The sequence below is a fragment of the Xiphophorus couchianus genome, chromosome 13 (assembly GCF_001444195.1).
Source record: "Xiphophorus couchianus chromosome 13, X_couchianus-1.0, whole genome shotgun sequence".
Taxonomy (NCBI): domain Eukaryota; kingdom Metazoa; phylum Chordata; class Actinopteri; order Cyprinodontiformes; family Poeciliidae; genus Xiphophorus; species Xiphophorus couchianus.
Window position 1 is genome coordinate 23410165 of NC_040240.1, and position 16380 is coordinate 23426544.

General features: G+C 36.2%; 1 protein-coding gene across 5 annotated transcripts in view; it reads right to left on the minus strand.

Annotated features, from left to right (window-relative positions):
• Positions 1-16380, minus strand: part of LOC114156476 (putative HLA class I histocompatibility antigen, alpha chain H) — a 71690-nt gene that overhangs the window by 17715 nt on the left and 37595 nt on the right. For all 5 annotated transcript variants that reach the window (XM_028036933.1, XM_028036932.1, XM_028036934.1 and 2 more), the window contains exon 5: positions 517-780. In XM_028036933.1, the coding sequence (XP_027892734.1) occupies positions 517-780 (264 nt within the window). The remainder of the gene's footprint in view (positions 1-516; positions 781-16380) is intronic.

A 16380-nucleotide genomic window follows, 5' to 3' on the forward strand; every position in this document is an offset into this window, starting at 1 on the left:
ATTCATATAAGTATTTTACTTTGAATCTTATCCAATTACTAATAATGTTTAGATTTAATTTTTTAAAACTTTCATGCTTTAAAATAGTCTCAGCTATTTTTATAAATCTGCAGGCTGGAAACTTCCTCTTTTTCCAGGAAACCTGCTTTTCCTGTTTAATGACTCTCTCTGACTGACTATGATTTCTTATGATTAGATAGAAAAAAGTAGAATTAAAGCAAAGTTTGCATGAGACAAAAACAACACACACAACTAGATTTATTTTATTGACACTTAAGTCTACTGTTGGGCCTTGATGTCACTTAAGTGATTCATTTTAAAGATAACTTTATTTATTATTACTGTTAAACTAAAATCTCCAGCATGGGGAAGTGGGATGAGCTCGGATTTTCTTGACAATACCTTCAGATCACTAACAATCAAGTGTAAAATAGTCATTAACATGAAAATGTGCAAACAACAATGTGGAAAACTTTACAAAAACCACTTTGTGTACAAAGTGAAATATAAACAAACCTCCAGTCTGGTTGAAACGTTGTTTTGCAATTTCTAGGCTGATTTTGAAGGTTTGCTGTTTAGCCAGACATGTCTCTGTTTCCTCCTTCCAGTAATTTGGATGTTCTGAATTCACTTTATTCATCCAATCCTGTTTAGGAATATTTTCCTTGGTTCTGCTGTCACAGTAACTTATCTGAACATCATCCACCAACCCAACAGAGACGTATGATGGATTTTCTATTCCTGAAGATGCCGTGTAGAAATACTTCAGAGAGTGGGTCACTGTAAGAAAAAGACATTTCTGAATATCTTAGTGTAGCAGGATGAAGCCTGCCCCAAGATTGAGAACACCTGGCACCTAATTAGCTCAGTGGGTGTGAGCATAAAGGCAGACTCTCTCACCTGCTTTCTTCATGAGCCGGCTGACGGCGGAAGGGTTCTGGTGGCTGCTACGGGAAGGGGAGGAAGCCTAGCAAGCAAGTTTTTCCTTTTGGCAGAATTTGAAATAATGTTGCACTTTAACTTTTGTTAGCTGGGACTTAACTCGGAACATGACGACGTTGGATTTGGAAAGAAGTGACTGTAATAGTATGGAGTGTAGTGACGAGGAAGGAAGGAGTGGTCGGAATGAAGATAAAGAGTGGGAATTGGTGGGAAAGGGTGGAAAGAAGCAGCGAGCTGCTGAAAGAAAGAGGAAAAAAGGAAATGAGGAAAGCACTGAAGACACTGATGATGAAGGAATTGAGGAAGGAATAGAAGCACCAAAAAGACAAAATCTGAACATTATAATAAGATTTGATGAAGGAGAAGGAGTCAAGAAGATTGATCCACTTAAACTAACAAAAGCACTTAAGACACATGTTGGGGAAATTAAACATGCTAAAGTACTGAGAGACGGAAATCTTTTGATTGGCTGTAATTCTGAAGGTCAGGTTGAAAAGGCAAAAAAGCTTGGATGGGTATGTAAAGTCAAAATTAGAGCAGTTGTTAAAGTGGGTGAAAAAAGAAATAATGAAAGCAAAGGAATTATAACAGGAGTGCCGTTAAGTGTTGATATGAAGGAATTAGTTGAAAATCTGAAAGAAAGAAACAAGGAAGTAAAAGGAGCACGAAGAATGAAAAGGGGTACAGAGAAGATTGAAACAGAAACTGTGTTGCTGGAGTTTGAAACAAAAGAAATGCCAAGGGAGGTTTTCTTTGGCTTCATAAGATTTAGTGTCAGGGAAAATGTGCCCAAACCAGTGAGGTGCTTCAACTGTCAGGAATTTGGCCATATTGGGAAAATGTGTAAAGGAAAAAGGAGATGTGCCCGTTGTTCTGGAGACCATGAATATGGTAAATGTGGAGTTGGAGTTAAACCAAAGTGCTGTAGTTGTGGAGGAGAGCATAGTGTCGCTTTTTGGGGATGCGAGGTAATGAAACTACAATCAATGATACAGAAAACAAAAGTTACGCAGAAAGTAACATATGCAGAGGCGTGTAAAGTAATTGAGAAAGAGAAACAAACTGGGAAATCTCTAACAGTAGAAAAGCAAGTAATTTCAAAAATTATGGAAATGGTTGAAAAGAAAGTTGAAGAGGAAAAAAAGAAAATGGTGACTTTTATTGCAGGAGTTATAAATGCAACATCGGATGTGAAATCAAAAACGGGAAGGATTCAGATTATTGTAAAGGCAGCATGCCATAGTTTAGACTTAAAAAATATTCGGTGGGAGGACATAAGGGGAGAACTGTGTAGTCAGGCAAGTCAAGAAGGATAGTCTCAATATTGCAATGGAATGCGAGGAGTCTTCTGTCAAATGGGCAAGATTTTAAACAGTTTATTTACGAATTAAAAGAAAAACCTGATGTAATTTGTATACAGGAAACTTGGCTGAGGCCTTTTTTGGATTTCAAATTGGATGGATATATTGCAGTTAGATATGATAGAGAAGAAGGAAATGGGGGAGGGTGTCTTTCTCTGATTAAAGAAGGTATTCCGTATAAAGTTATTGGAAGAAAAGGAGATTTGGAGTATGTTGCAACTGAAATATGGGTGGAAGAGAAGGTACTGTTGGTTTTAAATTTTTACAATCCTTGTAAAAAGCTTGAGGTAAGTAAACTTGAAGAGATGGATATGAAAGGAAATGTTATTTGGTGTGGAGATTTTAATGCACATCATTCATTATGGGGTAGTGGAAAAGTAGATTATAATGGGAACATTTTAGAAGAATTTCTAGATAGTAATAATTTGGTTTGCTTGAATAATGGAAAGAAGACAAGAATTGATATAAATTCAGGTAAGGAATCTGTACTAGATCTGACATTTGTTTCTAGCTGTTTAGCTCCACTATGTGATTGGCAAGTTAAAAATAAGTCATTTGGTAGTGATCACTACATTATAATCAGCAAAATAAGGATGGGCCAGGTGCATAGGCCTGAAATGATAGGAGGAAAGTGGATATTTGAGAAAGCAAATTGGGAGGAATTTTATAACCTATGTGATAGGAAAATTTTAAATGTTCAAAATGATCAGAGTATTGAAAGTATGAACCGAGTGATTAGTCAGGGTATTTTAGTTGCTGCAGAGGAGGCTATTCCAAAAACATCAGGGAAAAATAGGAGAAAGTTGGTTCCATGGTGGAATGAAGAGTGTAGGAAAGCAGTTAGAGAAAGAAATAAAGCATTTAAATTAGTTAAAAGGTCTCATAATTTTCAACATTTAATTGAATATAAAAAGTCACAAGCCAAAGTCAGGAGAACAATAAGGAGCACAAAAAGAGAATACTGGAGAGGTTTCTGTGACACAATTGGCAGTAGTACAAAACTAGGGGATGTTTGGGGGATGATCAAAAAAATGGGAGGAGATAGAAGGGAATGGAGTTATCCTATACTAAATAAAAATGATATAGTAGCTGTAACTGACAAGGAAAAGGCTGATATGTTAGTGAGAACATTTGTGGAGATACATAGTGGTAAAAATTTATTAGGTAATGAAATGGAGGGAAGGGAGAGAACTAAAAAGGAATACGATGGAATCTTAAGAAGAAAGAAGAATAATAATGATCTGATGAATTATCCTTTCTCTATTGGAGAGCTAAAAAGAGCTTTGGATAGAACTAGGAATAGTGCTCCAGGTAAGGATGAGGTGTGTTATATTATGTTAAAACATGTAAGTGAGGAAGTTTTAAATAAATTATTAATTTTATTCAATAAGATTTGGAAGGAGGGGAGACTGCCTTGTAAGTGGAAAGAAGCTATTATTATTCCGTTGAAGAAACCTGGGAAAGATCAGAGTAACCCTGTAAATTACAGACCAATAGCTTTAACATCTAATCTGTGTAAACTGATGGAAAGGATGGTGAATGAGAGATTGACACAATATTTGGAGTCAAAACATTTAATTGCTCCGTATCAGAGTGGTTTTCGTAGAGGGAGAGGAACAATGGATCCTATTTTATGTTTAGAGGATGATATTAGAAAAGCTCAGATTAATAAAGAAACTGTTGTTGCTGTGTTTTTTGATGTGGAGAAAGCATATGATATGTTATGGAGGGAAGGGTTAATGATTAAATTACATCAGATAGGTATAGGAGGTAATATGTTTAATTGGTTATGAGATTTTTTATGGGATAGAAATATTCAAGTTAAAATAGGATGTCAGTTTTCGAAATTATGTAAAATAGAAAATGGAACCCCTCAAGGAAGTGTGGTAAGTCCAACATTATTTTCAGTTATGATCAACGACATTTTTAAAGAATTATCCATCGGTTTTGGTAAGTCACTTTTTGCTGATGATGGAGCATTATGGAAAAGGGGAAGAAATGTGGACCACCTTATTGTTAAAATACAGGAAGGTATAGATAAAGTGGGGAGTAGAGTGGGGCTTTAAATTTTCAATTGAAAAGACAAAAGTAATGTTTTTCACAAATAAAAAAATAGGGGTTGATAAAAAGTTGTGTTTATATGGGAAAGAGTTGGAAAGGGTTGATTGGTTTCGTTTTTTGGGAGTAGTTTTTGATAAGAAACTAACTTGGGGAAATCACATAGAACATATTATGGAGAAGAATAAAAAGGTTCTAAACATTATGAGGTGTTTAGCTGGGTTGACATGGGGTGCAAATTTCGATTCCCTTAGAAATATATATGTGTCTCTAATTAGATCAAGAATAGATTATGGGAGTGTGGTGTATGGATCAGCAGCTAAAACTAGGTTAAAAAAGTTGGATGTTATTCAAGCCAGAGCAATGAGAATATGTTTAGGGGCAGTTAAATCAACACCTATATGTGCATTACAAGTAGAGTCGGGAGAAATGCCATTATGCATTAGAAGACAGCAGCTAATGGTCAATTATTGGATAAGTTTAAAAGGACATAATGCAGATCACCTGGTTAAGATATTATTAGGAGAGTGTTGGGAAAGAGGAAAGAAACAAATTGATAGTTTTGGGTGGGTTGGGGATAATAGAGCGAAAATTTTTAATGTATATTATAAGGAATTTAGTCCAACTGTATTGTGGCCTTTGAGACCGACATGGACTTGGAAATATATTAATGTAGACAGAACACTAACAAATATTAGGAAAAGGAAAACATTAGATACTTGCCAAGAATTTTATAATCAAATGCAGAATAAATATAATGAATATTTGCACATTTATACGGATGGGTCGAAAGACCCTAAAAGTGAAGCAACCAGTATAGCCGTAGTGATTCCTGAATTAAAGATTAGTATTTCAAAAAGAACATCTGATTATTTGAGTGTGTTCGCGGCAGAACGAGGTGCTATTTTAGTAGCTTTAGAATGGGTGGAGGAAACTAATAGGAATAAAATAATAGTTTGTAGTGACTCTCTATCTGCGTTGACGAGTATCGGAAAGGGACGTACAAAAAATCATCAAAATATTTTATATGAGATTATGGCGGTTCATCATAGGATATGTGAACAAAATAAAAATGTTGTATTATTCTGGACTCCTGCTCATGTAGGTATTATGGGGAATGAAAGAGCGGACAAGCTGGCGAAGGAGACAATTAAACAAGATGATATTGTTATGCAAATAAAGTTATCTAAATCTGAAGGCAAAAGTATAATTTGGAAAGAATGCAAGAAGATATGGGAAGATAGGTGGGTAAATGAAATTAAAGGAAGACATTTATTTAGAATACAAAAAACAGTCGATGTAGAAAGGATCAGAGGATTAAACAGGAGGGAAGAGATAATTATAAATAGAATACGAACTGGGCATAGTTTCCTAAACGGAACTCTTTTTAAGATGGGGAAACACCTTACTGGTTTATGTAGATGGTGTGATGAAGTAGAAACAGTGGAACATGTTTTGATTAAATGTAGGAAATACGCAAGTCAAAGAAGATTATTAAAAACAGAACTAGGTGTTAGTAGGGAATTGAAATTTGAGGTGATCGGTCAGGTGAATAGTGTTGAGGGGAAAGAGAAGATGTTTTGTTTTTTAAAAAACACTGGGATTTTTAAGAGTCTTTGAGGTGTAGGTGGTAGGAGGCCATAGAGGGCAGTAGTGCAACGTAAATGGATGCAAGCTGCCGTTAAAATCTAAAGAAGAAGAAGAAGATGCTTTCTTCATGCCTGCATTTGGTCACGCTTCAGTGGGAAGGTCACTTGGTTAACTTGCAGTGGTCAAAACTCTAAAATCAGTAAGTAATGTTTCTCCTTCTGTACTAGACTGCAAATTTAGTTGGTTAATTCAAATTGTTTAAATTTAAAAGCTGCCTGAAGTCTCCTGTTGATACTGGGATGCAGGTGTAATTTACCCTCCCCAGTGCATGTCTTGGCAACGTAAAACGGGTATGTAATTCTTTTATTGCACTGCACTCATGCAGTTCAATAGCACAAAATGACAATTATTTATATATAGAACGTACAGTACATGCAAGCGGATCCTCCTATATTTGGGCCGGAAGGGCTCTCTGGTTGAGGTGGAGTCATCCAGCTCTGGTAGGTGACAATGGCTTCCTCTGCCTTCTGCCATTTTTCTACAAATCACCTATTAATCTATGCCTTTATTTCAGACAAAGCGGCTGCAGCTTGCTGGAAGCCCTACTGCTTTGTTTTTTGCTTTGTTTTTGCATTATCCAATTCTGTGTGGCCTCCGGCTCTGCTGCGTTTAACGGCTGTGATTTTTTTATATTACTTAATTAAAACATTGATTTTAATGATTGATACCTTGGAGGTTAGGGGTAACCTCATTTTAGCACCCCATGTCTAAATTGTAGTCTCTTTCTTTCTTTTTGTATTTGCTTTGTTTTACCCCACCCTTTTGTCTCCAGGCTGAGAGCTGAAGGCTGTGGGGGGGGGAGGGCGTCCAGAGGAACTGGACCTGTGTGACCGGTGTTGGGATTTCTTCACGATCGAGTGTCTGTTCACAAGTGCTTGGGGTGATTTATTTTGATTTATTAATTTGTTTTAGGAACCAGTTCCCACATTTGGACTGCCCTCTCCCTGCTGGTAGGCCCCAGTACTGTACACTTCCCTTCCTATTGAGGTTCTTTGAATTTTACTGGGGGTGGGGTTTAAACATGGAACAATAAAAAATGAACTATTTTGTGGTGGAATGAAGTCTCGTTCTCATTGGTTACGAACCTTGCGTACCTTACTATTTCCTTGGGCGCAATTCCCAAGGTGGCGCTGTGACACCCTCTAGTTACCCTGCTTTGAAGGGCAGAGCAGCAGCTTCATACCCTTGTGTTGAAACATTAGCATCAGAACGCTGTTATATAACCCAAGATAACATTATACTTAACATAAACCCAAGAATCAGGTTCTGTTCTGTTTGTTGAAAAAATATCAAACAAATAAATTGTTTTTTAGAGTTTTGATTATTCATCTGTCCAAAAATGTATATTAAATAGACTGACCTAGCAGGCACATTAGGTTACTTTTATCTAACCTTTCAAAATGTTGAATAATCAGTAGTCATTAAAAAGGGATCGGCTTAGTATCAGTATACATTACTTTTCTCAGCATATATTAATAATTGTTCAGACTCCCAATAACAGTCAGAACAGTTATACTAGCAGCGCAAAGCATCACATAATAATTATTATTCTAATTATTATTATTATTGTTATTATTCTAAAACTTCTATTGTATCAACAAGTGAAACTGTTCTATGTACATGTGGAAGTCAGAAAACATTTCACACTATAAACCAACCTGTTGAAGAGTCTCTGTTGATCAGCACAGAATACCTCAGATCTGATCAGGCTGGACTGGGACCAAAAAACACACCTGGCACTTTTGGCCACGGCAGCCCACCATAATTATTTATGAAAATGACATACCAGTGGATATTTATGGACATTGTTTTGTTTCAAATGTTAAAATAAAGAACAACCAACGAGGAGGACAGTAACCATGTTAGAAAATTCTTTCACTGCTCTTTTGTTTCTCGGGAGAGAGCCACTGTTACAGTTTCATCTTAAAGTGAAAAGATCAGTGAAACTCTGCAAGAGATATTATGAAATATGCTGTTTATGCAAAAACTTAAATAATCATAGTGAGACAATATATCCATGTAAAATAAAGAGTTCTTCATCAAACTGGCACCTTAACTTATGAAAAACAAAGAATTTCACTAATGTTGTTTTTCTGATAAATAATATATTTCAGCAAAGCAATGTTTCATTAAAATTATATGATAAAACATGACATATAATATATAACTAACACCTGCAAACTGTAACTTTATGATAAAAATTATACTAAGTTGGTCACCATATTTACTTAGCATAGCATTAAACAAAGGCTATAAAAGCAGGCCTCTACAGTTTATGCACCAAACTGTAGTTTTGCACACCAATCCATTATAACGCCATAATGTATTATCATGTTTTAAGTCTGACTGAATAAAACAAGTCTAGTAATCATTTAGTAATTGTTTAGTATTTTTAATATTTTGGCTACAGCTTCTCCTGATAGTATTTAGTGAAGATGTGTCTCTAAAAGTTTTTTAAAAAAATAATTTTTCAATTGTACAAATTATAACTGTTTTCTAACTGTTCTATTTTTCATTTTCTGCACGAAGGCTTCCTCTTCATGAACATTTTCAGTTCCTCCTTACTGGGGCAACAGTTCCTCAATCTGCCCCTGGATCACAAGCATCTCATTATCTTTCTCTTTCTCCTTCCCTGAATCAGCTCCAGTGATCGAAGTTTACACAGGGGAAATGTTTATGTTTCATTAGATTATTAATTAACCATTTACAGTTCGATATTTTCTTAATTTGACAGTGATTTTTAAAACATAAAGTGTAAAACGACAATGTTAAATAACACGAGCTGGTGGAAAATTTGGGCATATCTAACGTTAGTGCTGGTGCACCTATAAAAAAAAGTTAGACGCACTATTAAAACAAGTAGTGAAGTTACTCACAGTGGGCAGAGAATCCAGACATTTTACTCAAGTAAAGGTTTTGATACTTCATAATAAAATGACTTAAGGAAAAGTAAAAAGCAAAGCATAGTGAAAATATTCCTAAAAGTATTTTTCTTCTTCAAAAGTATTTTTCTTCTTCAAAATTTTAAATGTAGCTGAATGTAACTGGTTCCTACCCAACTATGATAAAACCAAGATGGTGTCTGTCAGGATTGGGTTTTTCTCTGTGTTGATTTGAGTTTCTCTGTGTGTTTATTTTGGGTTTCTGTGTCTTGAGTCTCCGTGTTGTCCTGTCTACCCATCGATTGTTCCCAGGTGTGTCTCATTCACTGATTAACCTCTGTGTATTTAATTCCACCTGTGGCTCTTTGTCGGGTCCTTGTCTTGTCTGGCTGTTTGTCATCTGTCAGGCCGTTTAGTCCATTCGTTTGACCAGTTTGCTACCAGCCTTAGCTTTCTGCTCAGCTGTGCTGCCTGGTTTTTTGGACTTTGTATTTTGGACTTTATTAAAGATCATAATTTTTCTCACACCAGCCTGGGTCCTCAGCGTCTGCCTCACCACTCACTCCACAACTTGTGACAGTGTCATTTAAAAGAGTGGCTGGTAGAGAAATGACTAGAGATTTGTTTTGATTTTCTCCATTAATAAAATTAAAACAGCAATGTAAAATATGCTCAACTTCCTTTGATTTTAGACTATTATCTTTTAAATGAGTGAGCAAAATGTTTAAACTGTCATCAATTAAATGTCAAAAGATCACAAGCTTGTTCTAACATAGGTCTCTAGATCTTTAGGTTTTCTAACTCACCTGCCATAGACCCTCGTATTCCCACAAGAATCAGAATCAATAGAGGCGTCGTTTCAGCCATGTCACTTTACATGTTCAATTTTGATCTACTTTAGTCTTTTTCCTCCGAAGAATACTGGAGAACTGTGTCTGGACTTCTGCTTTCATCTGAGCCAATAGTTTCAGTAACCCAAAGTAGTTACTTAAACCACTTTGGGTTACTTTGCAAATGGGATGCATCCATTTGCAAAGAACCCTCTAAAATCTGTGTCTAATCAAAAGGGAGACGTTCTGAATTTGTTTGATTGGAGGAAATGAGTTCAACAAGTAGAAGGTTTAACATTTTTCACAGTTAACATGCTAAACTGTGTTATAAAACCCGAAATAACAATGTGGTTATCTGGCACAAGTTCTAAGATAACAATAACTAAAACTAATCTAAGGTTTAAGACACAACTTCTCCCTTTGATTACTCCCAGGTGTTTCTCATGCCCTGATTACCCTCCTGTGTATTTAGTCTCACCTGTGTGTGTCTGTGTCTTTGTCGGGTCCTTGTCTAATGTGCGATCAGTCCTTCGTGTGTCCATTCGTAATTCAGTTGCTACCGGCGTTAAGCCCTGGCTTCCGCTCAGTCGTGCTGCCTGTGTTTTTTGGACTAGTTTTGGACTGTTTTGACTTTATTTATCATTAAACTTCCATGATTCATCTCATCTGGGTCTGCTGCGTTTCCCTCACCGCTTCCACCACCCACAGTTCATGACATTTCATGGAAACATAAAAGGCCTTGTGCCAGTGATTCCTTGTGCCAGTTCATTCTGGACAAATATGAAGGATTGTGTCAGGAAGGGAATCCAACTTAAAACCTGAGCTAAATCAAATATACAAATCACAAACAGACTCCATGCCTGATTGGTCAAAGCCTGAGTTGATAATGGCCATCACTGGTATTGTTATACAGCAGGTGTGTTCAAACCCTGTCCTCAAGCGTAAGTATCCTGCATGTTTTATTTCTCTCTAAACATACAGGATAGTAGTAGCAGTTATTATTTCCTCAGACAGCAAATGTTCTGCAGATTCATACTAAGGAACCATCATGTAATCCAGATGAGTTGAACCAGGGAGAAAACTAAATCTGACCTACAGACTATCAGTGGACTACTGTTGGTCGACGAAGGAGAATAACTTGGTAACTATCTATTCATTTGATTCAGGTTTTCTGGATCAGGGATGCATCTAAAAGTTGAAATATGCTAAATCAGCTCTTGACTTCTGGCATAGAAAATGAAAGGATGGATAGATAAGGAATCTACATATTTCTGTCTGGTCTTGATAAACAGCCACAGTGAACCGCCACTGGTTACTCCTTTCAAAGTAAACTGAAAACCAGACTAACTTAGTAACCAGATAATATTGTATATTTGTGTTTCTTTGTGAGCAGAATGTCTAAGAGGTTTACTTTCTGTTGATGGCCAAGAAGGGACTAAATAAATAAATCGATAGATAATTAAATATAACATGAGATAAATAAATGTTTCATTAATTTTATCCGTCAAACCTGCCCATCAAAGTCAAGGAGTTTTCCTCTGAAAATCGACTGTTTTTGTGAGGAAGCATTTTCATGAACTTCTCTATGATCTCATTAAAGACACTTTACAATTAGCTGACAAACATTAGGAGATTATCCACCATGTAGTTTGGATGCCAAAGTCAAAGATCAATCAATCAATCAATCAATCAAATTTTATTTGTATAGCACATTGCAGCAGCAAGGCATTTCAAAGTGCTTTACATCATTACAAACACAGAATCACAATGCAATATAGAATCAATAATCAAAACAAAGCATTAAGTCAAGTTCCATCAATAAATTTGTAATTGATTACATTTCAAATACAATTCTAAACAGGTGGGTTTTCAGTTGAGATTTAAAAGAAGTCAGTGTTTCAGCTGTTTTACAGTTTTCTGGAAGTTTGTTGCAAATTTGTGGTGCATAGATGCTGAAAGCTGCTTCTCCTTGACCTGAGAGGTCTGGAAGGTTGATACAACTGCAGCAGATCTTTAATGTATTGTGGTGCTAAGCCGTTCAGTGATTTATAAACTAACAACAGTATTTTAAAGTCTATTCTTTGAGCTACAGGGAGCCAGTGGAGGGACTTTAAAGCTGGTGTTAGATCTGACTGGATGCCAAAGAACTGCAAACATGTTTAAAAAGAAACAAATCATTGCAAATAAGACAAACAGATTTGGTTGTTTACTCTGTAAAAGTTATAAACATTTTGTTATTTAAAGGTGGAAACTCTGCAACAGGTGTTTTTGTCTATCCAACACGTCCTTCCATTACCTTCTATTTGTTAACAATGTCAATAAAACATTATCAGATAAATCACATGTCTGTAGATGTTTTAACTGAGGAATCTTTTAATTAATTTATCATGTTATTTTTTTCTGTTTTTGATGTCAATGTTCTGTAACCTCTGTGTGCTGATCCCAGACTTAAAAATAGATTTTTAAACTCAATGAGATTTTCCTGGTGAATAAATTTTAAGTACTAATAAAAAAGATTAAAACATTTTAATATAACAAAATATAAAACCATTTGATTTATTTCAAATACAGACATTCAGTATTTGTATTATTCGAACAAAAAGAACCAAAGACAAATAAAAGAAGCTCATATTATAACAAACATTTCTATAAACGTTTCGTGAGTCAATGTGGGATCTAAGATGTTTGTACAACTCAGACATGTTTTTGATTTCACATGCTAAAAAAAAAAAATTAATTAACAACTCTCCAAAAAGAATCACCTCACCAACTATACATTATTAAACATTTAACGTCTGAAGTACAGCTAGAAAATTTAACTTTAGGAAAATGAATACAGATTTAACAACGTTATGAAGTTAGGAACTTAATGCTCCAGACTAAATGTTTTACATATTTTTTATGACCTCAATATTTTCATACTAAAACTCAGCTGGCACAGCAGGACAGAATCAAGTCCTTCATGTCTTTATTGTGGAAAAAAAAATTAAATTGTCTTCTTTTCAAAAATTCTTGCAGGCATTATTTGAATAGAAAAGCCAAATAATGTGGAGATCACTGAAAATGTACATCTGATGTTTTATGTAGATGCAGAAATCAAGGAAAACTATTTTGGTCTCCTCAGATTTTAGTGTCCAAGGTTCTCATTTGTCAGGGTTTTGTTTGCTGTTGAAACAATTCAATAAGCAGAAATGTTCAATACATTGTTTCCATGTCATGTAAATACATGTTGTACTATAATAACACAATGTCTACACACAAGGCACTGAAAAAGAAACAAGTTATAAAAATGGGATCTTACCGTTTTAGCAACAGTTTGTCTGATGAGGAACTGCTACGTGAACTTGAACTTGAACCAATCCTTAACCTTAGAAAATAGAAAATAAAAACATTTTGTGTGTATAGTGACATTTTATTTGACTGTTTTTCAGTTTCTTCTAACTGAAGCCGTGAGGTCTCTTACTGGCCCTTTCAGACAAAACCTCTATTAATGAAACTAAATCTCTGGCTCTGAGTTTTATAATCTGTTGTTGTTTAAGGAGTCAAATGAACACAACATGGATTTAGCATTCTGCCATAAAGCAAATCACATTAAAATATCAGTGCAGAGATTTTCTCTGTACAATCATGCAGAGTGGTTGCTGGTTCTACATGATTCTTGTTCTCTATTGCGTACTTCCAACACTGTCTCCTTTCATTTGCCCTCATTCCTCCATTTTTATTATCTAGTAATAAGATCTGAAATCAGTCTCTCTGATGTAGTTCAGCTACAGAAAATTCAGTCTTGCAATTCTTACAATACAATTTGACAAGAGGTATTATTGAGATTTCATTTCATCCAGTCTCACATGAGTTTTAAAAATGTACTGTGGATCACAGAAAACATTACAAATTGAGACAAAGACGACAAAAATATGATCAAACATTTTAAATACTTACTGGCATCAGGTATACGCACTGAAATAAAAAAAGAAGAGATTGATAAATTATTTGTTTATAATATTTTACATCTTGTTGTTGCGCAACACCCCCCCCCCCCCCCTCCTTTCTGTCTCTACTCTCTCACTCTCGTACTTCCTCTTCTGAGAGGGGAGATGTGCTACCAGCTCTCCGTCTAACGGGTCCGTTGAGTTTCCTAAATCTGCTGGGATTTACCCTGTCCAGAACTGAAGTAAACTCTGTTTAAGCTGGTTTCGAGAAACGATTCGCCTGGTTATCTGACGGCCTACATCCAGGTGTCCCACCCTTCTTCCCCCTGTGAATTAGCCAGACTGAGCAGCCTACAGCCAACTAGTTTCACAGAGCACACCTGTTAACGGTCGCTCGTTCTCTATTTTACAACTTGCATTTGTTATTGAACCAGGTAGGTTTTAGTGACTCGGGCGAGTCCCAAGGATGAGGTTTTAAATATGGGCTACCAGCAACCTAAAAACATTTTCCACCTCTTCCTCTCCAGAATCAAACATCACAGCTATTTTACAACCATCAAAGAACTTTAAGGTGACTCATTAACTGAATGTCCACAACATCTTTTAGATTTTCTTTATGCTAAATATTTTATTAGTAAGGCATTTTTGCAAGGGTCAGTACAGCTTAATTCAGTAGCAGAAATAATCAAATAAGTAAAATCAATCATCTAGTCTATCTTTCCCTACTGCTGACACTGAGAACTAAAAAAGGAACCTTTGAGAGAGACGGACGGAGTTTGGCGTTTCGAACCCCAGACCTGGCTTGATGATGAAGAAGGTGTGGCAGCAGGAGGAAGATGTTGATCGGCGAAGGCCAGGATCTCCGCAGGTCCGATGAGCTTCTTCTCCGCATGGATGCTGAGGTCACACAGGACTTGGTGCTGGCAGGAAAAAAGGCACCAGTTCTTCTTCCTTGTCTTTGTCTTCATCTTTGTCTTTGGGGTCAGAACCCAGCCGATGAGAGAAGTGCGATTCGAAGCCACAGATTGTGGGCCAGACGGGTTGGTCTCCATGTGCAGGACAGTCTCCGGCTCCGTGGCCCCGGCTCTTCTTCAGCTGCAGAGTTCTTTGTCCATCTCGATCTTGGCTCGAAGCTGCCCGGAGGATCCAACGAAAGGTTCCTCTTTTGCACCCACCTTATATAGGGTTCATCTGTCTGCTTAGACAGATGATCTCATATCCATCACTGTCTTACAGACATTTCCTGATGTCTGTGCCAATGTCTCAGGGTTGCTCAACCTCCTGTGTCCCTTGCCTGCACAACCTTTCACCTACTCTCTACCTCCAACATATCAGTGATGTTTAATTGCAGTTACACCTTTTTACACCATTTCAAGTTTAATGTCAAAATCACATTTATATCACATTTATTTTCTTTAGCTTCTCTGATTTAGCATTCATTTATAATTTTATAACCATAACTTATATCACATTTATTTTCTTCAGCTTCTCTGATCTATCATTCATTTATGATTTTATAACCATAACTTATTAATTATTCTTATTATAATCTTAATGTGAGTTATTACAGATGTTTTTCTGAAAAGAAACCAAGAATAATACATGATTCTAATTATTTACTACTAAAGTTACAGTTACTTGTTTTTCTTGTAGTTCCCACAAATATAAGTGTATTATTACAAGTAAACCAATATTCATATAAGTATTTTACTTTGAATCTTATCCAATTACTAATAATGTTTAGATTTCATTCTTTAAAACTTTCATGCTTTAAAATAGTCTCAGCTATTTTTATAAATCTGCAGGCTGGAAACTTCCTCTTTTTCCAGGAAACCTGCTTTTCCTGTTTAATGACTCTCTCTGACTGACTATGATTTCTTATGATTAGATAGAAAAAAGTAGAATTAAAGCAAAGTTTGCATGAGACAAAAACAACACACACAACCAGATTTATTTTATTGACACTTAAGTCTAATGTTGGGCCTTGATGTCACTTGAGTGATTCATTTTAAAGATAACTTTATTTATTATTACTGTTAAACTAACTTTATTGACACTTAAGTCTACTGCTGGGCCTTGATGTCACTTGAGTGATTCATTTTAAAGATAACTTTATTTATTATTACTGTTAAACTAACTTTATTGACACTTAAGTCTACTGTTGGGCCCTGATGTCACTTGAGTGATTAATTTTAAAGATAACTTTATTTATTATTACTGTTAAACTAAAATCTCCAGCATGGGGAAGTGGGATGAGCTCGGATTTTCTTGACACCCCCTCCACGAGGTCAGACCTTTCACATGCTGGGAGTCCATCACCCTCCTGCAGTTCGCCGTCCTCATCCCCTAGAAAGAGAAGAAGTTCGTCTGGGATGTGAAGATGCAGATTCTTCATCCTCAGTTTTCACAGAGGGCTCAGTGTAGTCATCAAAACTCCACTTCTCTTGACACCCCCTCTTTGGAGTTTTGATTTCCCCCATGAGGTGATGAATGTCGAAGAAAACTTGGATCGCTCTGATTCTTCTACAGGAACCTTCGCTGGATGAACTGTCGGTTCTTCAGGATGTGGAATGGTTCTTTAGGGAAGATGGGCTGAGACAGAAGGCCTCAAAAAAAAAACTTTTCTGGCTGTTCAGCAGAGCAAAGCAAAAAGCATAAGCATCATGACGCTTTATCCGTAATCATGATCCTATTCCATAGCTGGGGTCGTTAAGGGGTACTGGAGTTG